General features: G+C 39.6%; 1 protein-coding gene across 4 annotated transcripts in view; it reads right to left on the bottom strand.

Annotated features, from left to right (window-relative positions):
* Fam168a (family with sequence similarity 168 member A) overlaps positions 1–27,998 on the bottom strand; it is a 164,326-nt gene that overhangs the window by 62,777 nt on the left and 73,551 nt on the right. For all 4 annotated transcript variants that reach the window (XM_074083475.1, XM_020176709.2, XM_020176705.2 and 1 more), the window contains exon 2: positions 6,877–6,964. In XM_074083475.1, the coding sequence (XP_073939576.1) occupies positions 6,877–6,946 (70 nt within the window). In that variant the 5' untranslated portion in view covers positions 6,947–6,964. The remainder of the gene's footprint in view (positions 1–6,876; positions 6,965–27,998) is intronic.

Below are 27,998 nucleotides of genomic sequence, written 5' to 3'. Positions count from 1 at the left end.
ATGAGACCCCATTTCAACCAATAGCTGTGTGCAGTGGTGTGTGCCTCTCATCCCAATCTACACAGGTGGCTGAAATCAGGAGGACTGTGATTCCAGGCCAGCATGGGCATAAAAGTTCTTGAGACCCCCATCTTAGTGGAAAAAAGCTGGGCATGGTGGCACCCATCTATTATCCCAGAGAAGTGGAAAGCATTAAATAGGAGAATGGAGGTCAAGGCCAGCCTGGCAAAAAGCAAGACCCTGACTCCAAAATAACCACAGCAAAAAGGGCTGGAGGCATGGTTCAACCAATAGAGTGCCTCACAAAGGCACTCTAAAACTCACAAAGACCTGAGTTTTCTTTTTTTTTTAATTCATATGTGCATACAATGTTTGGGTCATTTCTCCCCCATCCCCCCACCACCTCCCTTACCCTCCCCCACCCCCTCCCTCTCCCCCCCACCCCCTTGCTACCTGGCAGAAATTATTTTGACCTTATCTCTAATTTTGTTGAAGAGAGAGTATAAGCACTAATAGGAAGGAACAAGGTTTTTGCTAATTGAGATAAGGATAGGTATACAGGGAGTTGACATGCATTGATTTCCTGTGCATGTGTGTTACCTTTTAGGTTAATTCTTCTTGATCTAACCTTTCCTCTAGTTCCTGGTCCCCTTCTCCTATTGGCCTCAGTTGCTTTAAAGTATCTGCTTTAGTTTCTCTGCATTGAGGGCAACAAATGCTATCTAGTTTTTTAGGTGTCTTACCTGTCCTCACCCCTCCCTTGTGTGCTCTTGCTTTTATAATGTGCTCAAAGTCCAATCCCCTTGTTGTGTTTGCCCTTGATCTAATGTCCACATATGAGGGAGAACATACGATTTTTGGTCTTTTGGGCCAGGCTAACCTCATTCAGACTGATGTTCTCCAATTCCATCCATTTACCAGCGAATGATAACATTTTGGTCTTCTTCATGGCTGCATAAAATTCCACTGTGTATAAATACCACATTTTCTTAATCCATTTGTCAGTAGTGGGGCATCTTGGCTGTTTCCGTAACTTGGCTATTGTGAATAGTGCTGCAATGAACATGGGTGTGCAGGTGCTCTGGAGTAACCTGTGTCACAGTCTTTTGGGTATATCCCCAAGAGTGGTATTGCTGGATCAGATGATAGATCAATGTTTAGCTTTTTAAGTAGCCTCCAAATTTTTTTCCAGTTTGGATGTACTAGTTTACATTCCACCAGCAGTGTAAGAGGGTTCCTTTTTCCCCGCATCCTTGCCAACACCTGTTGTTGGTGGTGTTGCTAATGATGGCTATTCTAACGGGTGAGGTGGAATCTTATGTGGTTTTAATTTGCATTTCCTTTATTGATAGAAGTGGTGAGCATTTTTTCATGTGTTTTTGGCCATTTGAATTTCTTCTTTTGAGAAATTTCTGTTTAGTTCACTTGCCCATTTCTTTATTGGTTCATTAATTTTGGGAGAATTTAGTTTTTTAAATTCCCTATATATTCTGGTTATCAGTCCTTTATCTGATGTGTAGCTGGCAAGTATTTTCTCCCACTCTGTGGTGTTCTCTTCAGTTTAGAGACCATTTCTTTTGTTGAGCAGAAGCTTTTTAGTTTCATGAAGTCCCATTTATCTATGCTATCTCTTAGTTGCTGCGCTGCTGGGGTTCCACTGAGAAAGTTCTTACCTATACCTACTAATTCCAGAGTATTTCCTACTCTTTCCTGTATCAACTTTAGAGTTTGGGGTCTGATGTTAAGATCTTTGATCCATTTTGAGTTAATATTGGTACAGGGTGATATACATGGATCTAGTTTCAGTTTTTTGCAGACTGCTGACCAGTTTTCCCAGCAGTTTTTGTTGAGGAGGCTGTCTTTTCTTCATCGTATATTTTTAGCGCCTTTGTCAAAGACAAGTTGGTTATAGTTGTGTGGCTTCATATCTGGGTCCTCTGTTCTGTTCCACTGGTCTTCATGTCTGTTTTTGTGCCAGTACCATGCTGTTTTTATTGTTACTGCTTTGTAATATAGTTTGAAGTCAGGTATTGTGATACCTCCAGCATTGTTCTTTTGACTGAGTATTGCCTTGGCTATTTGTGGCCTCTTGTGTTTCCATATAAATTTCACGGTAGGTTTTTCAATCTTTTCAATAAATGTCATTGGGATTTTGATGGGAATTGCATTAAACATGTAGATTACTTTTGGGAGTATAGACATTTTTACTATGTTGATTCTACCAATCCATGAGCATGGGAGATCTCTCCACTTTCTATAGTCTTCCTCAATCTCTTTCTTCAGAAGTTTATAGTTTTCCTTGTACAGGTCATTCACATCCTTTGTTAGGTTTACACCTAGGTATTTGATTTTTTTTTTTTTGAGGCTATTGTAAATGGAATTGTTTTCATATATTCTTTCTCAGTTTGTTCATTACTAGTATATAGAAATGCTAATGATTTTTCTATGTTGATTTTATATCCTGCTACCTTGCTGTAGCTATTGATGGTGTCTAGGAGCTTTTGAGTAGAGGTTTTTGGGTCTTTAAGGTATAGGATCATGTCATCTGCAAACAGGGATATTTTGACAGCTTCTTTACCTATTTGTATTCCTTTTATTCCTTTTTCTTGCCTAATTGCTCTGGCTAGGAATTCCAGTACTATGTTGAATAGGAGTGGAGTTAGTGGGCATCCTTGTCTAGTTCCTGATTTTAGAGGGAATGGTTTCAGTTTTTCTCCAGTAAGTATAATGCTGGCTTGTAGGTTTGTCATATACAGCTTTTATAATGTTGAGGTACTTTCCTTCTATTCCTAGTTTTCTTAGAGCTTTTATCATGAAATGGTGTTGGATCTTATAAGACCTGAGTTTAAGCACCACCACCACTAAAAAAAAAGTACCATGTAGTTTATGATTAATGAGATTATAAATAACACAGTGCTTAGCAAGTGCTTGCCAAATGGCCAATTAATACTTTTTAACATAGCCATCACTGTTATCAACAGTGTTTACTCAAGTGTTCTGCAGTTGGCATTTGTTTACAAATTATCTCACATGGTTCTTCTACTTCCAACAACAGAGAAAAAAATATAACCTGAAAATCTGCTACTGTAAATACCTACAAAAGCTGGATAAAGTATAACAAACATTATCATCATCATCATCATCATTATTACTATTATTATGAATATCTTAGGCAAAGTTGAGATTTTAAGAAAGAAATCCCCAGGGATCAAAAAATGAAGAGAAAACAAAACACAACAAAAAAATCGGAAAGTCTAAATAGTGAGCTGATGTTAGGGTGTTCTGGGAAGGTATTTGTGCCCTGGTAATCAGAGGGCCTGCTCTTTTTAGCCACCAGGGATAGGAAATAAAGTTATGGGCTCTGGAGAGGTCAACTGGAACTTAAATTCCCTTGCATAAAGCTGGGAACTTTGAGGAATCTCATTGTTAGTCAAAACAACAATGTCAACAAAAAAAACCGAAAAGAACAGAGATACAACAAGAAAACTTAAGTTTAAAAAAGAAAAAGTCTCCCTATGAATTTGAAAGCTTGGCCTCTGTGAAGGCTGAATTTATACTGTTTATACATAGTTTATACTATCTGAGTATAAACTGAGTGGTCCTAGAATGTCCAGCAGGGAAATTAACTTTAACATAGGTCCAGGCTGAAAATATATCTTTAGTGATTAGTAGAAACAACAAAAATCCTCCCTCCCTCTATAAGATATAAAATTTCTCATTTAATTTTCACAACCAACCTATTAAATAGATATCATTACCACAATTTATAAAAGAAATTAAGTTTAGTGAGGCTAAGCAATTCATCCAAAGTCATCCAGCTATTATCTGACAGCAAGATTTTGAACTTGGTTGTTCATTCAATCAAAGCATATTATCAAATTCTATTATCAGCCAAGCAGAGACAAAATCTGTTCCCTTTCCAATATATCACACTAAACTTTATTATTTTTTTTCAAATCAATGAATAAATGCAACTATTTCCTTCCTTCTCAAACTTAACAACTTTGTAGAAATGATACAGCCAGGACCACAGCAAACAGGAAACCAAAGCCCCACAGGACTTTCAGGGGTTCTGTGTGCTAGTCCTCTCTTCCAAAGGAACTTAGAATGGTGGAACACCCTGAAGTGGAAAGAGAAAAAGCAGTAAGCTCCTCAAGCTAGTAAGATGTGGGATCCTGCCCCATGTGTCCTGGTAACTGGGATGAATTTTATAAGAATATATATATAATAGAGGTTCAAACAGAAAGTAGTAAGGTTAGGACTAAAGGTGTGGCTCAAGCAGTAGAGCACCTGCTTTGCAAGCACAAAGCCCTGAGTTCAAATTCCAGTCCCACACACACACACAAAGTAATAATAAGGTTCAATAATGACAATGAAGTTATTGTGGTAAATGCAAATGTGAAACTGAAAGTTAGGGATAGCAGCTACAACAGTTCGATTCAACTTCCAATATATTTCATGATGTTAATTTGGTTGCACAGTAAAGACAGTCCTGATAAGCAGCTGGCACCAGGAATGTAGCTTAGTGCTACAGCTCTTGCCTAGTACATGTGAGGCCTTGGGTTCAATCCTCAGCACCACATTAACATGCATTCTTGGAAGCTTAAGTTAACAACCTGAACATCAAACATGCTTGCATGCTAAATTTATAAAACCAGTTGTCAATATTTAAAAAATACTAAATCAAATATTTGAGGACTCTCTGAAACACTCTACTAGTGTTCTTATAGGACAAAGTTTGGAAACAAGCAGACAACAGGTTCTCAGATCCTGCCAATCTTAGTCTTAGGAGGCTATACAACACACACAATAAAGGAATTTAAGGAGAAACTGGTATACTCCACAGCTTGGGCTCACTGTCAATGACCCTTTTCTGGGACAAAACTCTCCCATCCTCCCAATTATAATCCTGCTTTTACCACTTCTTTTTTCTACTCTTCACTCCAGCTAAGCTCAAGTAGACCACACATTCCTTTTATTTTGTTTGTTTTGTTTTTTGGTGCTGGGAACTGAACACATATTAAGCATGTGTTCTACCACTGAGCTACACCCCTAGACTGACCATACCTTCTTTACTTTCTTTTCATGGTATTGGGGTTTGAAATCAGGTCCTCGTGCTTGCAAGGCAGGCACTCCACACCCCCATAAACCACATCCCCAACCTTTTTTTCACTTTTGTTATTTTTCAGATAGGGTCTCTTGTATGCACATATGAATAATAAAAGAAAAATGAAAAAAAAAAAGATAGGGTCTCACTTTTTTGTCTAGGGCTGGCCTGGACAGTGATCCTCCTATCTATGCTTCCTATGTAGTTAGGATTACAGGTGTTCACCACCATGCCCCGCTTTTTTTTTCTTTTCTTTATTCATTTATTCATATGTGCAGACATTGTTTGGGCCATTTCTCCCCCATACTCCCCCACCCCCCACGGCTTATTTGTTGACATGGGGTCTTACTAACTTTTTACCCAGGCTGGCCTCAAACTGCAATTTTCCAGATCTCTGCCTCCCAAGTACCTGAGAATACCTTCTTAATTTCTGTATTTGTTTATACTGTTACCTCTACCTTGATATAATTGTTAATGTTTTTGAAAGCTTATAATATGCTAAATACCATGCTGGACAACTTACATACATTTCTCATTCACTTCAACTGCCATGCACCCTATATGCCCTTGCTTGTAAATAATAACCATTATTAAGCCAGTTACTTTTTTTTTTTTTCTTCATTTTTCTTTTATTATTCATATGTGCATACAAGGCTTGGTTCATTTCTCCCCCCTGCCCCCACCCCCTCCCTTACCACCCACTCCGCCCCCTCCCGCTCCCCCCCCTCAATACCCAGCAGAAACTATTTTGCCCTTATTTCTAATTTTGTTGTAGAGAGAGTATAAGCAATAATAGGAAGGAACAAGGGTTTTTGCTGGTTGAGATAAGGATAGCTATACAGGGTATTGACTCACATTGATTTCCTGTGCGTGGGTGTTACCTTCTAGGTTAATTCTTTTTGATCTAACCTTTTCTCTAGTACCTGTTCCCCTTTTCCTATTGGCCTCAGTTGCTTTAAGATATCTGCTTTAGTTTCTCTGCGTTAAGGGCAACAAATGCTAGCTAATTTTTTAGGTGTCTTACCTATCCTCACCCCTTCCTTGTGTGCTCTTGCTTTTATCATGTGCTCATAGTCCAATCCCCTTGTGTTTGCCCTTGATCTAATGTCCACATATGAGGGAGAACATACGATTTTTGGTCTTTTGTAAGCCAGTTACTTTATGCTGAGTACCTTACACTAGTTCATGTAATTCCTAGAGCAGCCCTATGAAATGAAGTAATATGACTGCCTCCCTTTTATACATAAAAATACCAAAGCTCTGGAAACTTAGAAAACTTGTCTAAACTTGAGTAAGGAAAAAAGCACTGTCCTATTTCAGAGTTAACTTCTTAAGAAATAAGGCAAAGTAGTCAGGGAACAAAGGCATTCCAGACAGAGTGGGAGAGAAGAAACAAGCTGATATACAACTTGGTTCAAATATCTAATTTGTTTTGTTTGCAACCTCTTACTTTTACTGTGATTCTCTGTGAAATGTTGCTAAAAGCTATGCTTTGTAGAATTTGCTTTAAGATGAAATGAAATAAGGTTTGTGGAAGTAACATGCACAGGCCAGGCCCATGACAGGAGCTCAATAAACATGTGTTACCTTCCTTCCATTCCACTTGTTGACAATTCAACAATCCTTAAGTCAGAAATGCCACTTCCATTACTACTGGACCTCAGACTTATCTTCTCCAAGTTCCCAACCTTTACCAGGGTATAGTATACCAAAAAGTAATGACCTTAACTGACGTTTCTTAAAATGAGACCTATTCTCACACCACTTACCCGTGTAGGCCATGTTCTTAGGGTTGCCATAAGGAGCCCCAGGCTGCACGGGGCTGTAAACAGGGTTCATTGTGGAAGACTGAGGATCCTACAGGGAAGACAAAGAAAACAGCATTAATTACTGATTACTCATTATCCTTGACATTTATCTTCTTGGGAGGCAGAGTTAGGAGGATCAAGATTTGTGGTCAACTGGACAAAAAGTTAGCAAGACCCTATCTCAAAAAGAAAAAAAAGCCAAATATGGAAGCACATGTCTGTAATATCAGCTATGCAGAAGGTAGAGATAGGAAGACTGTGGTTCAAGGTCAGCCCAGGGAAAAATGTGAGACTCTATTTGAAAACTAAAACAAAAAAGGCCAGGGTGTGGCTCAAGTTGTAGAGTGCTTGCCTTGCAATCATGAGGCCTGAGTTCAAACCCAAATACTGCCCCCCAAACCCCAATTCTTCAATTTATACTCAAAGAGAAGCATCACAGTGTAGGAAAAAAGAGGATTAAATGAAGTACCTATGTTAGATACTTTTCCCTTCTTACAGGTGGTAATATTGAGGACCACAGATGTTATATAACTTGCCTAATGTCAATCTAGGCATTTTGGCTCTTAGTTCAGTGTTAGCCCCACTATCCCACAAATAGCTCTGCCAGTAGTGTGGCATTGGCCAAATCACTTTCCCTCTCTGGACTTCAATGCCATGATGTTAAAATGAATTAGTTTAGGATCTCTGAGATCCTTTCTAATTCTAGTGATGCTAGTCCGAGAGTTGGAAAATGATGCACTTCTATGTTTCATTAAGGGAGACCAGGAGCTTGGTGATGAGCACACAGTCTACAAGAGGAAGAAAAACTGTCTTACTCACTGCTTATGCCTGCAAGACATCAGTCACTAACAACTTTAAAGAACAAAAGGGAAAAAAATAAAACATATGGTATAATAAAACCCTGAGGGGAAAAAAAAAGAACAAATGAGTATTTATTGCCATTAAACATTTTAATGCAAGCAAGGAAACATAAACAGGATTTCTTTCCAAATTTATTCAAGGAAAAGAAATAACACTTGGAAATTTGTGTGCAATAAGTATCACCTGCAAAGTGCTTTGCTAATTATCTTAATGAAGCACATTCTCCATTCTGATTAATGGAAAAATCTGTCATTAAGGCCTATTAACCAGCCAATTTGTTCCACCTCATTTAGGGAGCCTTTTCTTACACATAAGCTGACATGTGTTTCAAAACATGTCTCCAGATATATTATTTATACTTCATAAAAATAACATTAATTCCCTCAAACTAGGTTCATATGATAAATGGGCAATTTTTTTAGGTCATTAACTTCTCTTGTAGCACTTCAGGATAGGAAACAAGTCCAATGTCGAAGGCAGGCAGTGAACAACTGGCTTGATGACAATTGCTCTATGATTAATTAGTCTGTCCAGGGTTTTGGAATAAGAGGTGGAGAAAGAATGGATTCCCAAAGAGAGGATGCTAAGGCCATCAGACAGGCAAAAGGGAAAATGCCACTGGTTAATTTCAGAAGCCAGAACTTTTGGAAATGTACCCAATGTGCAGCCCTAGCAAACCACCTCAGGTAACAAACTAAAACTACAACAACTTGAGGATGAAAGTTAAAGAAGACATATAGATTTCAGTTGAGACTTAGGAAAAAATATTCTCACAACTAGAGTTAAGAATTAAGCGAAGACACTGATGTTAAAATTAGTCGAAAATTGTAAAGTGATATGTCGATTCATACTGACACTGATGTGAGGACAACATAGAAAACCAGTTCTCTGCCTAATAAGCTAGTGTGAGCCATACTGTTAAAGTACTGCTATGGTTTCAATGTATTCACCAAAAAACATGTGCAGGAAAATTACAACGTGGATGTTAAGAGGTGATTAGGCCAGTAGGAACCTGCTCTCATGAATGGATTAATGCTGTTATCTTGGAAGTGGGTTCCTTATAAAAGGATGAATCTGGGCCTCTCTTAACCTCTTTTTTTGCCCTTCTACTCTCTGCCACAGGATGACACAGCAAACAGCCCTTGCCAGATGCCAGCAGCGTGATACTGAACTTCCCAGCCTGCAAAGTTGTGCACCAATACATTTCTCTTCAGTACAAATGACCCGTCTATGGTATTCTGTTACAGCAGCACAAAACTGACTAAGACAAGTGCTAGGCACCACAACTGGCCCTGTAAACATCTGAGCACTCTCCTACAGAGAAGGCATTCTGTGTTGCTGATTGGACAAAATGTGAAATTGCTTTTCATAATCATAGAAACTCATCAGCTTTGATCAGGTCTCCCGCTGCTCCAAAATGAGGGCCACAGACACAGGAAGTGACCATGCCTGAGGCAGCACACAGCATCAATTCCAATCCCAACTAATGACTGACAGAAGGGAATCCATGAGGGATTCAAAATTTGGAATGAGACTGTCAGCCACTTTTGGGAAGCTGCTGAGGGCACCCAGCTTCTTAGAGATGGTAAGTCTTTCACAATACAACCTACATATTGTTCATACTGCCAGGGACAGACTAAACATCAGTAGGATGATCATGAGCTCTATATGACACAGATTTAATTTCAAATCCTGGAACTGCCACATACCAAGAGCAGAACCACAGGCAAGTCTTTTAACCTTTCATAGCTGGTTTCCTCTAATCTCAAAATGGAAAAGAATAGCACACTTTGTAAAGGTGCTTTTTTTTTTTAATGACTGGTTTATTGAGGTATAGTTTACATATAATAAAATTTACTCCCTTTATGTATATAGTTCTAGCCATGAAAAATGTATTCAGTTGTACAAATAATACAACATTACATAATCAAGATTATCCCCAAAAGTCCTCTTTTACCTTTATAGTCATCAATGTCTACCCCCCACCATTACTTCCAGCTCCTAGCGATCATTGATTTTTTTTCTATTGTTATAAGGATTTTCTGTATAGATTACATATTGATATACGAAGAGATCTTTATAAAATGCTTACATTATTTTTATTTCAGATGAGATTAAAATGAGAAAAACCATGAAATTTTCCATTAAAAAAAAAAATCAACCAAACTGCACATTTCCTATTTCTTCATCTTTTTCCAGATGAAGAGAATTGAACAGTCCTGTCCAACAGAATTCCCTGTAATGGCAGAAATAGTGTGTGTCACCTGGGGATGTAACTCGGTGGTAGATTACTCACATGTAAGACCCTGGGCTCAAGTCCCAGCACTACCAAAATAAATATATATGTATATTTATATTATATACTATATATATAGTATGTGCTGTCCAGTATAATAGTAGCCATCAGCTGCATGTAGGTACTAAGCTAATAAAATGTAGCTTGTGCTACTAAAGAAGTACATTTTATTTCACTTTAATTAAACAGTTACATGCTACCATTCATTAAGAATAATATTTTAGGTCAGGCCTGGTGGTGCATATCCAGTAATCCCAGATACTTGGGAGGTGGAGGCAAGAGAATCAAAAGTTTAAGGGCCCAGGCAAAAACGTCTGAATTTATTAAAAAATAAGTAAAGCAAAAAAAGGCTGGGAAAGGGTTCAATTGGTAGAGCAACTGTCCAGCAATCACAAGACCCTGAGTTCAAATCCCAGTAATGGCAAAAGAAAGTGTGCATTCACATGCATGCGTGCGCATGCTTCTGTGTGTATCTATACATACATGCATGCGCACACACATGCACAAACTCTTATAAGAATGGAAAAAAATAGGAATAAGCCTTCATAACCTAGGATTTAGCAATGATTTCTTTCTCTCTTTTTTTTTTTTTTTTTGGCAGTGCTGGGAATTGAACCCAAGGCCTTGAACATGCTAAGCAAGTATTTTACCATGGAGTTAACATCCCCAGCCCTGGCAACAATTTTTCTTCAATATAATACAAACAGCACAAATAATCAAAGGAAAGAAAATGGATAAACTGGATTCATAAAACAACAACAATAAAACCTTCCAGCCTTAAAGGATATCACATGATGGCATAGAGGTACACCCCTGAAACCCCAGCACTTAGGAGCCTGAGGCAGGAGGATTGCAAGTTTGAAGCTAGCCTGGCCTACACAGCTAGTACACATTTTGATGTGTACTACACAGCTAGTACACATCAAAAAAAAAAACAAAAACTGAAATAGTGTTCTGAAATGAAACATTCAGGAGGGAATCAACAGCAATCTGAATTGGAAGAAGAATCTCTGTACTTGAAGACAGATCACTATAGTTTATACAATCGGAAAAACAGTCTCAGAGACCATTGGAATATTTAGCAAACCAACATATAAGTAACAAGAGAACAGAAGAAGGAAAAAAAAAACCAAAAATATAATATCCCAAACATCAAGCTATTTAAAAATGACAGCAAAGCCAGGTGCCAGTGGCTCACACCTGTAAATCCTACCTACTCTACTCAAAGAGATGAGGATCATTGGTTATAGGCCAGCCACAGGCAAACAGTTTGCAAGACCCAATCTTGGAAAAAAAAAAAAAATCACAAAAAAGGGCTGGCAGAGTGGCTCAAGTGGTAGAGCACCTGCTTAGCAAACATGAGGTCCTGAGTTTAAACCCCAGGGTGCAAAACAAAACAAAAACCAGGAAAGGTTAAACTACTTTTTTACTGCTTTGGTTTGGATATGGCTTGAGTTCCTCCCCACCCAAAGTTTTGTGTGTTAAAGGATTGGTCCTCAGGATGGCAGTATTAGATGATATGAATCCTTTAATAACGTGGGGCCAAAACTGGGCATAGTGGTATAAGTGTGTAATCACAGCTACCCTTGAGGCATAGGCAGGAAGATCATAAAGTGTGAGGGCTGCTCCAGCAAAGGTAGCAACAAGACCCTATCTCAAAAACAAAACAAAAACAAAAGGACCCACAGCATAGCTCAAGTGGTAGAAGGTTTGTTTAGTAAGCATGAGGCTCTGGGTTCAATCCCCAGAATTGGGGGAAAAAAAAAAGAGGGGAGGGGTGTAATAGGAAGTCTTTAGGTCATTGGGAGTGAAACTCTGTAAGGGACTGTGAGACTCCTGCCTTTCTGGCTCCCTGTGCTCCCACCAGAATGTGCCATGTTGTTTGGACTATTAGCCCATAAAACTGTTTGCTTTTTTATTTGTTTGTTTTTATTTTTGAGACAGGGTCTCACTATGTCTCCCATTCTAGCATGGAACTATATATCCCAAGTTAACCTCAAAGGGCTGGCGGGAGTGGCTCAGGCAGTAGAGCACCTGCCTAGCAAGCTGGAGGTCTTGAGTTCAAACCCCAGTACCACTTAAAAAAAAAAAATCAAACAAACCAAGTTGACCTCAAATTCACCATTAAAGACATGCACAACTATGCCAAGCTAAAACAGTATAGTTAAATAAACTTTTTTCTTCATAAGTATCCTGCCTAAGGTATTTCATTACAGTAATAAAATATGAACTAATATAACTCCATATACAAGAAACATAACGAACTCAAAGTTGTATAAACACAAAATACACACCTGTACATTCACAGTAAAACTAGTAAAAGTCAAAGAGAACATTTCAAAATTGGGAAGAGAAAACAACACTTGGGGAACAATAACAAGATTAACAGCTAACTACTTATCAGAAATAATGGAGGCCAGGACTTTGGGGGTATAGCTAAAGTGCACTTGCCTGGCAAGCACAAAGCCCTGAGCTCAAATCCCAATACCACATATTAAAGAAAGAAGAAGGAGAAAATAATGGACGATAGCTGGCAGGAGGATGGTATATTCTATTTTCTGAAAGAAAAAAAAATCTGTCAACCAAGAACTCTAAACCTGGGAAAACTAACCTTGAAATCTGAAAGCAAAATAAAATTCTCAGATAAGTAAAAACAGAATTCATGGCTAGTAACCTGTCTTTCAAAACCTACTAAAGAGATAGATAGGCTTGATGGAGTACACCTGTAATCCTAGCACTCAAGAGACTGAAGCAGGAGGACTTCAAGTCCAAGGTCAGCCTGACCTACATATTGAGGCCCAGTTTCAAAACAATAGGGCTGGAGGTGTGACTCAAATGGCACATCACCTGCCTAGCAAGTGTTAGCCAGTACTGCCAAAAACAACAATAAATGAAGCCTAAAGAAATAAAGTGATACTAAACAGTAATTAAAATCCACATGAAAAGATGAAGAGTACCAGTAAAGGTGACTGTACGCGCGCGCGCGCGCGCGCGTGCGTGCGTGCGTGCGTGCGTGCGTGTGTGTGTGTGTAAAAGATAATATGAGTATTTTCTTCCCCTAACTGATTTAACAATAAAACTGTGTTGTTGGCCTTATGATATATAAAGATGTAATTCCTATAACAGTCCAAAGTAAAGGAATATGGAAATGGAGAGATATTGGAACAAATTTTGTATATTTTAGCATCTGAAATACTGTAATAAATATAATAACCTGTAAGAAATTAGGATGCATACTTAATCCACAAAGCAACCACTAAAAGAACAATTTTTAAAATTTAAAACATCAACATTAGCAATAAAAAGGAACAAACTAGTGATATTTAGGACAACACAGATTAACTTTGGAAATACTGTATCAATAGGAAGAAGCCAGAGAAAAGACCACATATTGCATGATTCCACTTAGGTGACAGGTTCAGAAAGGGCAAATTGACTCAGGTAGACAGGAGATTGTCATTGGTTATCTGGGACTCAGAGGAGGAATGGAGATTGGCAGCAGATAGGAGTGAGAGCTTCCTGTGGGCCAATAAAAATAGTCTAGAACTGGATTTTAATGATTATTGCAGGGCTCTAAATTTACTAAAAAAAAAAAAATACTGCATTGTACACTTAACATAGGTATATTTTAATCACATATAAGTTATGCCAAAATAAAGCTGCTAAAAATACAAGTTGATGATACAATAAAGAGATTTTTTCTAAATTAAAAGGGATTAAGTCATTTAGTTCAATAATACTCATACTTTCTGTGTTAAGTCTTGTGCAAGGTATTTCAGATTCAGAGATAATAAGACACAATTTCTGGCCCTGGGGTGTTTATATGAGAGAGAAAGTCATGGAAACTGGCAATCAATGGCAATCTAGTACTGTTATTTTACTGAATTTAAAAGTACTACAGTGGGAGGAGGGCAACAGAAGGCCCAGTCAATAGCAGCAATATGCTCAGCTAAAGGATTATTCTTCTTTCTTATTTCCTCCCATCCTCCCTCCCTTCCCTTTACTTCCCTTCCTTCCCTTTCTCTCTCCCTCTTTTTATTTTTTTCCTTGTTTTGTTTTCTTGAGACAAGGACTTGCTATGTAGCCCAGGGTGGCTTCAAACAATCCTCCTGCTTCAGCCTCCTGAGGGCTGGGTACACAGGCATGCCCCTCATGCCCTCTAAAAAAAAATTATTTTATTTTATTTATTTATTTTTTTTGAGACAAGGTCTTGCTTTGTAGCATATGGTTGGTGAAACTTGCTATGTAGCCCAGGCTGGCCTTGAACTATCAGCCCTCCTATCTAAGCATTCACTACCACACCCAGCTCAATTAAAGAATTCTAGTTCTCAACCTCCCCAGTAGTTACATGTAGCTATCTCACTAGCTCTGTTGAATGAGATGTAACTGAACTACTGTGTGGAACTTCTGGTAAGACTGCTTAAAGGGAATTGTGTTAGCTTGGGAAAATATTCTTACTTCAAGTCATTCCCTCTCCCCTCTTTCCTGCCCTTCAGAATTAGAACATGATTGGAGCTCAGCAGCATTCTTTTCCATGAAGTGAGCTTGAGAATAGAAGCATTTAAACTGAGAATGGTAAAAGATGTCATGGAACAACCATGCCAGAGCTGGACTACATACCTCCCTGTTCTTCTTTTACATGAAAAAAGAAATAAAACTCTGTACTCTTTAAACTATCATTATTTTACATCTGTTGTATATATCTGAACCTAATCCTAATTAATTGGGGGAAAAGAGAGATTTCAAAAGAATGTATCATTTGATCTCTATTTTGAAGGGTGACAGGAATTCTGCAGAGAGTAGGAGAAGGAAAGGCAATTCATGAAATTACATCACAAGGGAGCAAGACCTTCAGAGAATCTGGAGTAGTTCTGAAAGGCAACAGCAAAGAATCTGGGAAGAAATGGCAAGAGTGACATTCCTGTCACCATTTCTCAATTGTGTCCACTCAGCTCTTAAAACAAAGTATCTCAAAAAGCCAGATTCGCATAGCTCCAGGTCATTTTGTGATCCCAGAGCTCTCTTACTTTACTCTCTTATAAATACTCACTGCAGCTGTAATTTGCTTGCCTGATTCTCCCTGCTACATTTTACACAAAAGAAGACCAGGGGACTCTGTTTTACTTACTACTAAATTGTTAGAAAATGGCTTGATTTAAAAGCAGAGAACTCAACAAACTATTGAGTGAATTAATGAATAATAAGCAAATAAAAAATATTTCACTGGAATTCAACAGGTTAATTTCATTTTGGAAATGAACTTTTCCTTACCAAATTTAAGCAAACTCAGTTCCAGTAGTATAACCCTTGTGGAGTGAATAGAGCCTGTGACTGGATAGTCTTAGGGCTCTTGGGCTACAGAGGTACTAAGGGAATATTGAAAACTACACAGGCCCTGCATGCTGCTGATGTACATGTAACTCCTATAACCCCTGAGGGGTTGAATAGGGCCTGTGGCCAGGTAGTTTAGAGCTCTTAAAAATTGGTGGGCCTGCATATCCCATCTGGCACAGCTAGAAGGAGCCAGATCGGACTAGACTGAGGAGGAAGGGACTGCCTTTAAAGCTGCTAGGAGAATATTAGAAACTGCATAGCCCTCCATGTTACTTATGTGTATGTAAGCCTTGAGGGGCTGGATGGAGTACATGGCAGAGATATGAAAGACTGTGACAACTGACTGGGTTTTGGTAACAGCCATGGAAGGGAACAGAGAAAAGCAGGTGGCCGCAATGCAGGCCACTTTGTTAGTGTCTGAGGCCATTACTGGCACTGCCCCTGTTACAAAGTATACAACCTACCCTATTGCATGGTGAATAAGAGATTGGATGACCAAACCCCCCAGTGCCGCAGCAAAGACTCCCATCCTTGCCAAATGGGAGGCATATTTGCAACAGAGCAACATTATTTGCTAGTCCTACAAGCTGAATTACAGGTTGCATTAGACCCAATCCTGAAAGCTAGTGATCTCTTGGAGAGGGCTACACCAGAAGCTGAACCTCTACCTAGTCCTTTTGAGGACAGTAAGGCCCTATACCAGCAGATGCCTGATACACAGACAGTTCCTGTCATGGAAACTGGCTGCACAGACAGTACTGACAGTACAGCTGGACATAGACACCATATGGTATGATGCTAGAATAGGCTGCAGTAGCCAGTAGGTCAAACTATGAGCAATGTGGCTTATGATTATAAATGAACCTGGTCTGTTATCTATGTGTCCTGACAGGTGGGCTATATACTGAGGACTTACAATATGGATCTCCTCGTGACAAACCACTGGACGGTTGATGGCCCACTGCCTCTTGTGGGGGCAAACCTTGTGGAAGGGCCTTTAGAAAGGTGACTATATGTTATGTAGCTGGGCATATGCCCCTGGCCTCACTGGAAACAATGAGGCCAACACTGATGTCTCTGTGCCTAAGATAGAAATTGGTGTTCCTAATATAAATTTTAAAGGCCCCACACTGACAGGGGATCCTCTCCAAAAATTATAGCACCCCTGTGGGGTAAAAAACTTGAGACCCCTCATGTCATCATGACATACTGTTACTGCTGTCATAGCAGGCAGTGCCTGCTGACTGACTGCTTGTTGTTACAGTCTATATTGTTGTTGTAACCTGTGGGTACACACTCCTTCCCTCTCATCAAGAGATCTTGCGGAAGATCATTCGCATGGATTGTACATCGATAACCTTCACAGGGGTGAATTGTAAGGAAAGCGATTACTAAACTAATCACCTGTACACAGGTGCACTCTAGAGATAAGTATACTGTTACTAAGTAACCACTCAACAACAAATAATTCTAATTAATGGCTGGATTCCCATGCTCAGTAGATGTAATAACTTGACTGAATGCCACTTTTGTCTAAGTTAGTATAAAACCCACTGCACTAAGCAGCCTGGGGCTGCTGCTGCTGCTGCTGCTGTTGCTGACAATGAGGGCTGACTGATGGCTGCAATGGATAATAAAACATTTAAAACTCTTTTCTGGCTCCTGTTTGAACTGTGGTCTATGCGAATCAATGGAACTATTTGCTTAAAGCAGGGTATTTGACTCACTAGTAGGTTTTCCCTTAATTCCAACCATATGATATAAGAAAAGGCCAGTTGTTTTTCATTTTGTTTGGTTTGGTTTGGTTACTTGGCTATATTAACTACACAAAATAATGGGTTTCATTATGGCATTTTCATACGTGCATATAATGTACTTTGATTACATTGACCCTTCAATTACCCTCACTTATCTTCCCCTTACCCTTTTGCTGGTCCCCTTCCTCCTCCAAAATAGTCCACATTCTACTTTCATGTCTTTTGTTTCCCCCAAAATCTATATTCTGCATATGAGAGAAAACATGCAGTATCTGTCATTCTAACTCTGCCTTATTTCATTTAATGTGATGATCTCCAGTTATATCCATTTTCCTGCAAATAGTATAATTTTGTTCTTTATGGATGGACAAAATTTCATTGTGTATATACACATTTTCTTTTCTTTCTTTTTTGGGGGCAGTACTGGGATTTTTAACTCAGGGCCCAGTGCTTGCTAGTCAAGCAGTCTACAACTTGAGCCATGCCCCCAGCCTTTTTTTTTTGTTTGTTTGATTATTTTTGGAGTCTTCCTCTATTTCCCCTGGGCCTGGCCTCTGATGGTGAGCCTCCTACCTACACTTCCCATGTAGCCAGAATTACAATTGTGCCCTACCAGGCCTGGCTTATTTGTTGAGACAGGGTCTTACTGTTTTTTGCTTTTTTTTTTTTTGGCTTGAGAACAGGCCTCAAACCATAAATAATCCTTCTGATCTCTGCCTCCTTAGTGTCTGGAATTTTGTTTATCCATTCATCTGTTGATGGGCACCTAGTGAGATTGCAAAACTTGGCTATTGTGAATAGTAATGTAATAAACAATGGTGTGCAAGTATCTCTATTATATACTGATTAAGATTCCTTTGTGAAAGCTAAACATTGATCTACCATTTGATCCACCAATACCACTCTTGGGGATATACCCTAAAGACTGTGACACAGGTTACTCCAGAGGCACCTGCACACCCATGTTTATTGCAGCCCTATTCACAATAGCCAAGTAATAGAAATAGCCAAGATACCCCACTACTGACGAATGGATCAAGAAAATGTGGTATCTATACACAATGGAATTTTATGCAGCCATGAAGAAGAACGAAATGTTATCATTCACAGGTAAATGGATGGAATTGGAGAACATCATTCTGAGTGAGGTTAGCCTGGCCCAAAAGACCAAAAATCATATGTTCTCCCTCATATGTGGACATTAGATCAAGGGCAAACACAACAAGGGGACTGGACTTTGAGCACATGATAAAAGCGAGAGCACACAAGGGAGGGATGAGGATAGGTAAGACACCTAAAAAATTAGCTAGCATTTGTTGCCCTCAACGCAGAGAAACTAAAGCAGATACCTTAAAAGCAACTGAGGCCAATAGGAGAAGGGGAACAGGAACTAGAGAAAAGGTTAGATCAAAAAGAATTAACCTAAAAGGTAACACACATGCACAGGAAATCAATGCAAGTCAATTGCCTGTATAGCTATCCTTATCTCAACCAGCAAAAACCCTTGTTCCTTCCTATTATTGCTTATACTCTCTCTTCAACAAAATTAGAGATAAGGGCAAAATAGTTTCTGCTGGGTATTGAGGGGGTGGGGGGAGAGGGAGGGGGTGGAGTGGGTGGTAAGGGAGGGGGTGGGGACAAGGGGGAGAAATGACCCAAGCATTATATGCACATATGAATAATAAAACAATAAAAATTAAAAAAAAAAGATTCCTTTGTGTATAAACCCAGGTATGGAACAGAATCATACAGTAGTTCTGTTTTTATTTTATTTATTTTTGGCAGTTCTGGGATTTGAACTCAAGGTTTGGCACTTGCTAGGCAGGCACTCTACCTCTTGAGCCATGCCTTCAGCCCCTTTTGCTCTGGTTATTTTGGAGATAGGGTCTCACTTTTTTCCTGAGCCAGCCTGGACTGCAATCCTCCTATTTTACATTTCCTTCAGTAACTAGAATGACAGACATTCACCAGTGTCCAACTTTTTCTGTTAGGATGAGTTCTCAAGAGCTTTTTTTTAAACTGGACTGGTTCAAACCATGATCCTCCTGATCTCAGCCAAAATTACAGGCTTGAGCCACTGAACACAGCTTATTTCTAAATAAATCTTTTATACTACTGATTTGTAGGTTTGGTCTCTTAATTATGTTCCACAGGACTCAGATATTGTGGTATGACAGCCTTTTTTTTTCTTTACTGCTATCTGAATGTAATAATTCATCAACCTGGTCTTCAATCCCTGACACTCTTTTTTTTCCACCTGATCTTATATTAGTGTTGCTTTCTATTGAGTTTTTTATTTGAATTACTGAAGTATTCGCTTCCAAGATTTCTGGGGGGTTCTTTTTGCTTTTTTTTTTCCCCCAAAATACCTGTTTGCTAAATTGTTCATCCAAGTTGCTGAATTTCTTGTCCAGGTCTTGAATTGACTTATTTCATTCCTCTTTTAAATCCTCTTTGAGGTCAATGATCATTTGTACAACTAAACTTTTGAATTCTTTGTAATTTCAACCTTTTCAATATCTTTGGATTTGGCTACTAAAGAGTTATGATCTTTTAGAGGAGTCATGTTACCTTGCTTTTTTTATTTCTTGTGTTTCTAAATTGTGATTTGTACATCTTTTGGGATAGGTATCTCTTCAGCTTATATTGGGGGTCTTCTTAGTGAGCACCCTTCTCTTGAGAGCTCAATACCCAGTACCACTCAGAGGGGAGAAAACTTTTAACTGCATGTTAACAGCCAACAACACCAAAATAAACCAAAGATAGAAATACAATTGAAATCAATGAGAGCCAGCTAGTACACCATGCATAGGCACAGTGAGAAAATAATGAACAACCTATGATGTTAAATATTAATTAAGATGGGTGAGCTGGTGATGTAGCTGAGTGGTAGAATGCTTGCCTAGCATGTCTGAAACCATCCTGGGTTCGATTTAAAAAAAAAAAAAATTAAGATGAGGGCAGCTTAAGTGGTGGAGTGCCTGCCTTGTAAACACAAAGCCTTGAGTTCAAGCCCCAGAATTGCCAAAAAAAAATTAATTTTGGAGAAAGTAATAACAGTAAATTAATGAAATCAAGAAGGGGGGTATATAAGTTTTAAAAATTGACAAAGAATTTGATAACTTTTTTCTGAGTCCTCTACTATTGTTATCTGCTCGGTGGGGGTTGGGAAATTGTAGTTGAGTCCCTTATAAGCTTCTACTGTTCAATCTCATGCTGTAATTGAGCTCAGGATTAGGCCAGTCTAGGGTCAGTTGTCAACTTCAGGACTGCATTCACTTTAGTGCATTGTTTGCTACTGGTGACTCCAATAATTGTAAGAACAGCCTTTCTGCTGGGTAGGCTCCTACTTCCTCTAGAAGCACAGCCCCCACTTTGTACACCCAGGGGCATTTGATGTCCAAGTCTTGAGGTATCTCCCAAGTGCACTGGAGAGTAGAGAAAGCAAACACAGCAGTGAGATCTGCACTGGAGGTGGAGAGCCTATGGAGACTGACACTCTCAGTCTCAGTACTTTCAGACTTCAGAATCCACTCAGCAGGAAGCCACCCTGCAGGAGGGAGGAGGCTGGGTAAATCCAGCTATCTGTAGAACCTGGGGGATGGCCAGTTTTTTTAACAATACTGTCTGCAAAATGTAATCAGACTATACATTAGGTTTCTGTATTTTAAAATTCTGTATATAATGTGTCATTTCAAAAATGTTTCAATTTAAAGATGAAATGTAAGACAATTCTGATGTTTAGAAATCTGCCAAAGAATCTCAATATCTGAAAGGTTTTCACTGTTAAAAGAAAGATCTTTTCATGGAAAAGCTCAACAATCAGCTTTTATGCCTGCTTGTAAATGAGATTTTCATCTGCAAAATGTCACATTTCTAGTCAACTAAGATAGCTATAAGTGAATGGCTGAAAAAGGAGGAGGAGCAGCAGCAGGGGAGAAGGAAAAGGGCTGGCCTTGTAATCCTTCAGCCTCAGCCTCCTGAATGCTAGGCTGGCAGCTATGCACCACCATACCCTGCTTATATATATTTTGAAAACTAACTACATTTAGAAAAAATGATATACACAATTTAATAACTCAAACTGGAGATGGTGTAACCAGTCTCCTCACATTGTATAAATGCCATTCTGAAGGTTGAGAGTGGAAGTCAGCAATAAAGATCTCAGCTGTTGTGCCTCTGGGCCCTAATAAAAGGGGCCTTGGCTTGAGGAACTATATTGCTTCAAAGCAACCAGAAGCTATTCTTCAAAGCCTACCCCTTTCAAGTTTTCAGCCCTCACATTTCTGACCAAGGAGGTTCTGGAATTAGACAATATTTGTTTATACACATCTCTGTCCCTGACCTATCAGTTGCTCATTTTTTATAGAAATACAAGTATTGAGGGAAAGTGGTTCATTATTTGTAATACAAAGTGAGTAAAGCTGACCAAAGTTTAGACAAGCAGTCTTGTAGGCACTGGAATTAAACTAAAACACTGGGACGTTTTTTGAGGGTTTTTTTGGGGGGGAGGGGAGGAGGTAAAATATATATGATACAAAATTTACCATTTCAACCATTTTACTTATTTATTTTTGATATTTTAAGCAGGGTATTGCTATGCAGCCCAGGCTGGACTCAAATTTGCAATCCATTTAACAATTTAAAACATACAGTTCAGAGCTGGTGGAATGGCTCAACTGGTAGAGTGCCTGCCTAGCAAGCGTGAGGCCTTGAATTCAAATCCCCAGTACTGTCAAATAAATGCATACATAAATACATAATAAATGTATACAGTTTGTAAGGACTAGTGGTATAGCTCAGTGGTAGAATACTTACCCAGCATGCATAAGGCCCTAGTTTTGCTCTCCAGGACCAGAAAGAAAGTATATATGCATGTAGTTATATAACCATCATCATCCATTCAACTCTAAAACTTTTCATCTTCCCAACCTGACCCTTCAAACCAATTAAATACTAACTCCCTGTTGTCTCCTCCCCACCCAGCCCCTGGCAACCATCATTCTACTTTATGTCTCGATGAATTTAACTAATCTAGGATCATAATATTAGAAGAAACATAAATTTGTCCTTTTGTGGCTGGCTTACCTCACTTAGCGTAATGTATTCATGACATAGCATAAAATACTGGATTTTTGGGGGTGGGGGGAAGGAGGAGTGTTGAGATAAGGTCTTGTTATATAGCCTAGTCTGGCCTCAAGCTCCTGATTCTCCTGAGTGCTGAAATTACAGATATGAACCACCACACCCAGCCAGACAAACATGGGTTTTTAGTAACATTCCAGACTTCCCATTCAGATAAAGATGATCACAAATTATAAGACTGACCATCATTTATCATTTATTAGTTCTTCGAGATAAAATGAAAAGCTCACTGTAGAATTTTTTTCCTATCCAGTCCCATTGAAATTTCTACACTGATTTATAATCCAGAATGAATAACAATTTCTAAACAGATAGTTTTAAATAGATCATTGAGTGGCAGGATGCTCTGAGCTCGCTCTCTCTCTCTCTCTCTCTCTCTCTCTCTCTCTCTCTCTCTCTCTCTTCCCTCTCTCCCCCCTCCAATTAAACCCAGGGCCTCACACATGCTATCACTGAGACACATCCCCAACCCATTAAAAAACACTATTTTCTCCTCTCTTAAGTACTTTCTTCACTTGGCTTCCAGACACTACATTCACCTGGGTTTGGGTTTATTTTGTTTTTTTCCCTATTGTTCAATCAGTTCCTTCTCAATTTCTAAATTCCGCAATGACTTATATTCAAGTCTTAGACCTCTTCTTTTATCTACCTTCATGCATTCTCAAGTCTAAACTCATGACTAAATACCCTATTTTTATACGTACCGCCTTCCACCTCCTAAAATCTATTTTTCTTAGTCTTCTCCAGTTAAAGGAATTGCAATTCCATGCTTTCTCCTGCCACAGGTCAAAATTTTGGTGTTGCTACTTTTATTAGTATTTGTATAATTGGTAGGCACCACTATTTGAACTCAGGCCTGCCAAGTGTTCTACCATTTTAAAACACACCCTAAATTCTTTCTGTTTTAGCTATTTTTCAAATAGGTTCTTGTATTTCTTGCCCAGGCCATCCTAAACTACAATCCTCCTACTTATGTCTCCTTCGTAGCTGGGATTACAGGCATACATCACCCATTCAGCTTTTTTATTGAGATGTGATCTCACTTTTTGCCTGGGTTGGCCTTGAACCTCAATCCTTCTGATTTCTGTCTCCAAAGTAGCTGGGATTACAGGCTTAGTGTTATTCTTGGCTTCTCCTTTTCTCATTCTTCACAATCAGTCCATTACCAAGGCTTTTTTTTATTTTCTATTTCTACCTCTTAAATACATCCAGAATTCAATAAATTCTCATTACCCCATTTTTATCATCTTAATCTAAATCACCATGATCTCTCACAGGAAGAGGTTAGGTGGCAATTGCCATTTAACTTGCATCCCTGCTTTTACTCCTTCTTTTGTCAATTCTCAACACAGCAGTCAGAATGATTCCATGAAAACATTAAATCAGATCAGGTCACTCCTCTGAGCGAAATCTTCAATGACTTTCCCCTCACTCAATGAAAAAGCCAAGTCTCTACTAGGATCTAGAAACTCATCAAAATCTGCTCTGATGTCAACATTCTGACTTCCTCATTACTTACTTACTTACTCATTACTCTCCTCCAGCCTCAATCTCTTCACTTCACCCAGTCTGTCCTTCTGCCATTCCCTGAACTAGAACCTCGGGGCTCTGGCATTTCTTCCTTCTGCCTGGATTACTCTTCGTCCAGTTCACTCCCTTACTTATTTCAGGCCTTAATTAAAAAAAACCTTTTCAAGGTTGGTGCAATAGCTTGAAACATTAGAAACATAGTTTGAGGCCAACTTGGGCAAAAGCAAGAGACCCTACATGGAAAATAACTAAAACAAAAACAAAATGCTGGAGGCATGGCTCAAGTGGTATAGCATCTGCATAGTAAGCATGAGGCCTGAGTTTAAACCCCAGTACCACACACACAGACACACACACACACAGAATAACCTTTTTCAACAAGGCTTTCCATAGCTCCCTCTCTAAAAATTCAAACCTTCACCTCCAACATTATAGCTCTCTCTTTTCCTTGCTTTGCTGTTCTTCTTTCCCACTTTCTTATTATAATTTTTTCATTTTTTTACCTTGCTAATTATGTCCTCTTCCCCCCAAAAAATGTAAGTCCATGGTAATAGGAATTTTCATGTTTTGTTCACTGTTTAGCTCCTATACCAGAACAGTCCCCAAAACATGACAAATAATTTGATAGATTTCTCTGTTCTGTGACTCAGATGACACACAGATCATGGAAAATGAAAGCTCCCGCTAGTCACTGCCTACTGTATGTCAGATGTTAATCCTAGTTGGCCTTATTGGCACTATTACATTTACTCATCATAATAATCCTGTGCCTTCAGGGACCAGCTGTTGACACACACACACACACACACACACACACACACACACACACACTGTTGACAACACACACACACACACACACACACACACTGTTGACAACACACACACACACACACACACACACACACACACACACACACACACACACCCAGACAGCTTGGCAAAGAGATATAGGCTAGGGGCTAATTCAAGATGACAAAAAGTGGCCCACAGAAGGGGAGGATCCCACTGGCAAATGGCTCAAGTGGTAGAGCACCTGCTTAACAAGTATGAAGTCCTGAGTTCAAACCCCAGTACGACAAAGGGTGGGGGTGGAAGAAGGATTCCAACACAAAGAAGATATGATGGAAAATCACCATTATACTAGTAAGCAGATTTAATGTTTGGTCATCCATAGTGGAAGTCTCCATGTTTATATAGCACTTATAATCAAGAGATGCCCTTACAAATGGTTTCTATTTCATGCTCTTACATGGCACAATTCTTCCCACTGGACTGAAAGACTATTTTTCACTTCTGCAACCTGTGAATTCAGCTAGCACAGAGACAATTCCAACAAATGTTTGTTAAACTAAACTGAATATTACTTGAGGTATTTATCCTGTTTTTACTCATGAGAAAACTGAACTTTCAACAACATTATGTAACATGCTCCAGGATGAATACCCTACCCTCTCAGTGACAGACCAGGGATTTGAACTCAAGTTCCTGTTCTTTCTCCCAGGCTCATTGTTGTAACTGTTACATAAAATATTGTATTAAAATGATGAGCGCCAGTTGAACATGATCCTTTCTCCAGCTTTATCTCTTACGTAAAGTCCATATTTTTTACCCATTATATGCTGAGAAAAGGTATCATAGAAAGGACCTTCCCAAGACAAGCCAGGTGCCCAAACTGAGCTTGCAAGTCCAACATTCTTTTTCTCTAATTCTTTTCCCCACTAACCACCTTTGTTCACTCCCTAGTTCCTTTGGGTTCATGCCTGCCTGGCCAATGAGTATGTAAAGTCCTTGGAAAGCAAAAGGAATCATGTCTGATTCATCCTGCTTATTCCTCCAGCACAGGACTTACCATACCAAAAGTACTTTGGTAATGTTCACTAAATATCAAATGCTAGCAGTCAAAGAAAGAAACATAACTTTTTGACTTTGCAAACCATTTCCAGCCTAACAACCCAATGGGGAATTAGGGTTGGAATTAGCCCCTACTTTATAAGCAACAGCCTAATAGAAGAAAAGCAACTTGCCCAGGCTCTACCCCCCACTCCTCAAACTGTAAGCCTACTGTTCTTTCCATCATGTTATAATGTTCATTGTATTTCTTAGAGCCAAAAGGAAGACTGAGGCAAGCAAAAAGGATTAAGATTGGGAAAGTTTAAAAAGGGCACAGGCTTGGGACTTCATATGGGGACAGGGAGAGGGAATAATAATAGAACAGAGATGAAGACAAGACCAAAGGCTCAAACACTACATCTACATGAAGCACCACAGATCCTTCCAACTAGAACTAATCACTGTCCTCTGTTCCAAACACACTTTGTGATAGCTCCATTCTAAATCCACTTCAAGTTAGAAGATCTAGTTGTTTCTGTGATTGCTTCCCTCCTGGACTTTGAACACTGTAAGGAGAGCCTATCTTGTTAACCTACAGAGTCCCTCACTGGCTAAGGGAGGTGAGCACACCATAAATACTCCTTTCCTTCCATTCCTTTCTTTCTTTTTTTTTTTCTTTCCTTCCTTCCTTCCTCTATTTCATTCTTTGTGTGGTATTGGGGTTTGAACTCAGGGTCTCCCGCTTGCTAGGCAGGGATTATACCACTTGAGCCACACTCTCAACCCAAGTACACACTTCGATTAACTAAAAGGAATGTGAAAGCGTGGAAGAGCCTCAAAGTTCATTTAATTCACAGAGAACAATTGGCTTGCTCAAAGTCACAAAGGAAGTCAGAAACAGATCCAAAAGTGAGCCTCAGGCCTCTCAGATTCTCAGAAGAGGCACAATGAGGCTGCTCTTCTACTTGAAGCACAAGAAATCTCCCCTGCCTACTGGCTCATTCAAAGACTACTGGGCACTTGTCATGAGAAGTCGAAGGTTCTGAATCAGGATGTACTGCATTTCAAATAGTTGACACTCTAGATACTAAGCCAAGACTTTTGTCTCAGGGCAGAAAGGCTCAGAAAAACCTGGGAAAACCACCCTGGTTTGCAGCGAATCCCATAAAACACTGTGGGCTGCAGACCTGGGTATGGGAACAGAAAGAATTTTATTGTGATTTAGCTAAAGGGGGGTGGGGGGTGGCGATTGGGCCAGGCATGGCAGCACAAACCTGTAGTCCTAGCACTCAGGAGTCTAAGGCAAGAAGATCCAATGGTCAAGGCCTATGTGGGCTGCATTCTAGATTTCTTCCTAGAAAAACAAACACTAAGAAAGTGTTCAATGAAGGATTCCAAGATGGCGGCTAGAGGGAGGAAGCAGAAAGCGTGCCTCCTAAAGTAAAATCTTGGAGAGACGCTGGAGATACACCTTACAGGAAACACCACCAAGAGAAGGCAAAACTTTGACTCCTCCATACCTCCAGCCTGTGCATAGAATCTCCACTTCATGTTAAAGGGAGAAACCAGGATGGCTCCCATGCCACCGCCAAACAGCAGCACCCAGACAGCTTGGGAAGACACAGACCACAAGGTGAGCTAAGTGGGACGCAGTATTCCCACAGACAATCCTGGGCAGATCAGCATAGCCCAGACTGACCCCCACCCAGGAAAAAAAGAAAGAAAAAAACCCTGAATAATAAGCAATAACAACAAAAAAGACATGTGCAAAGAGGGTGCGGTGCCCTGAGCACCAAAGAGGAGGAAGGGAAAATCCCTCACAACAAGCCGGCTGGAGAAGGCAGGAGGAGCAACACACGCCCAGCAACCAGGAGCGGGAAAGCTTGTAAAAGTGGCAGTGGGAGGAAAACTCCACAGGAAGGGGGGAAGACCCACTTCCCACGTGAACTGTAAATAAACACACAGGCCTGAGAAAGCTGGTGCAGTGTCACCTACCCCAGTGTGCTTGGAAAAGGGAAAGCTTGTAGCAGTGGCGGTCAAGCCCAGGAGAACTCTAAGTAAACAAAGCCTGAGGAGCTGGGTGAGTGTTAAGCTCACTCCTGACATCTGCATAAATAACGCCTCCAGTAACAGCAGGCTGACAGCAGCAGGCAGGTGAGCCACAGCCTCAGATAGCCATTCACAGAACTGTCTCCAGACTCTTTTCTTTCTTCCTTTGATGAAACAACAACCGAACTACACTGGCATGCTGAAAAACGTACTGAAGCTGTATTGCATTTGAACTTGGGACACTTTCTGGTGTTTTTTATGTTTGTGTTGTTTTGTTTGGT

Source organism: Castor canadensis, chromosome 1 (assembly GCF_047511655.1).
Source record: "Castor canadensis chromosome 1, mCasCan1.hap1v2, whole genome shotgun sequence".
Lineage (NCBI taxonomy): Eukaryota > Metazoa > Chordata > Mammalia > Rodentia > Castoridae > Castor > Castor canadensis.
This window is presented reverse-complemented; position numbering and strand designations above follow the sequence as displayed.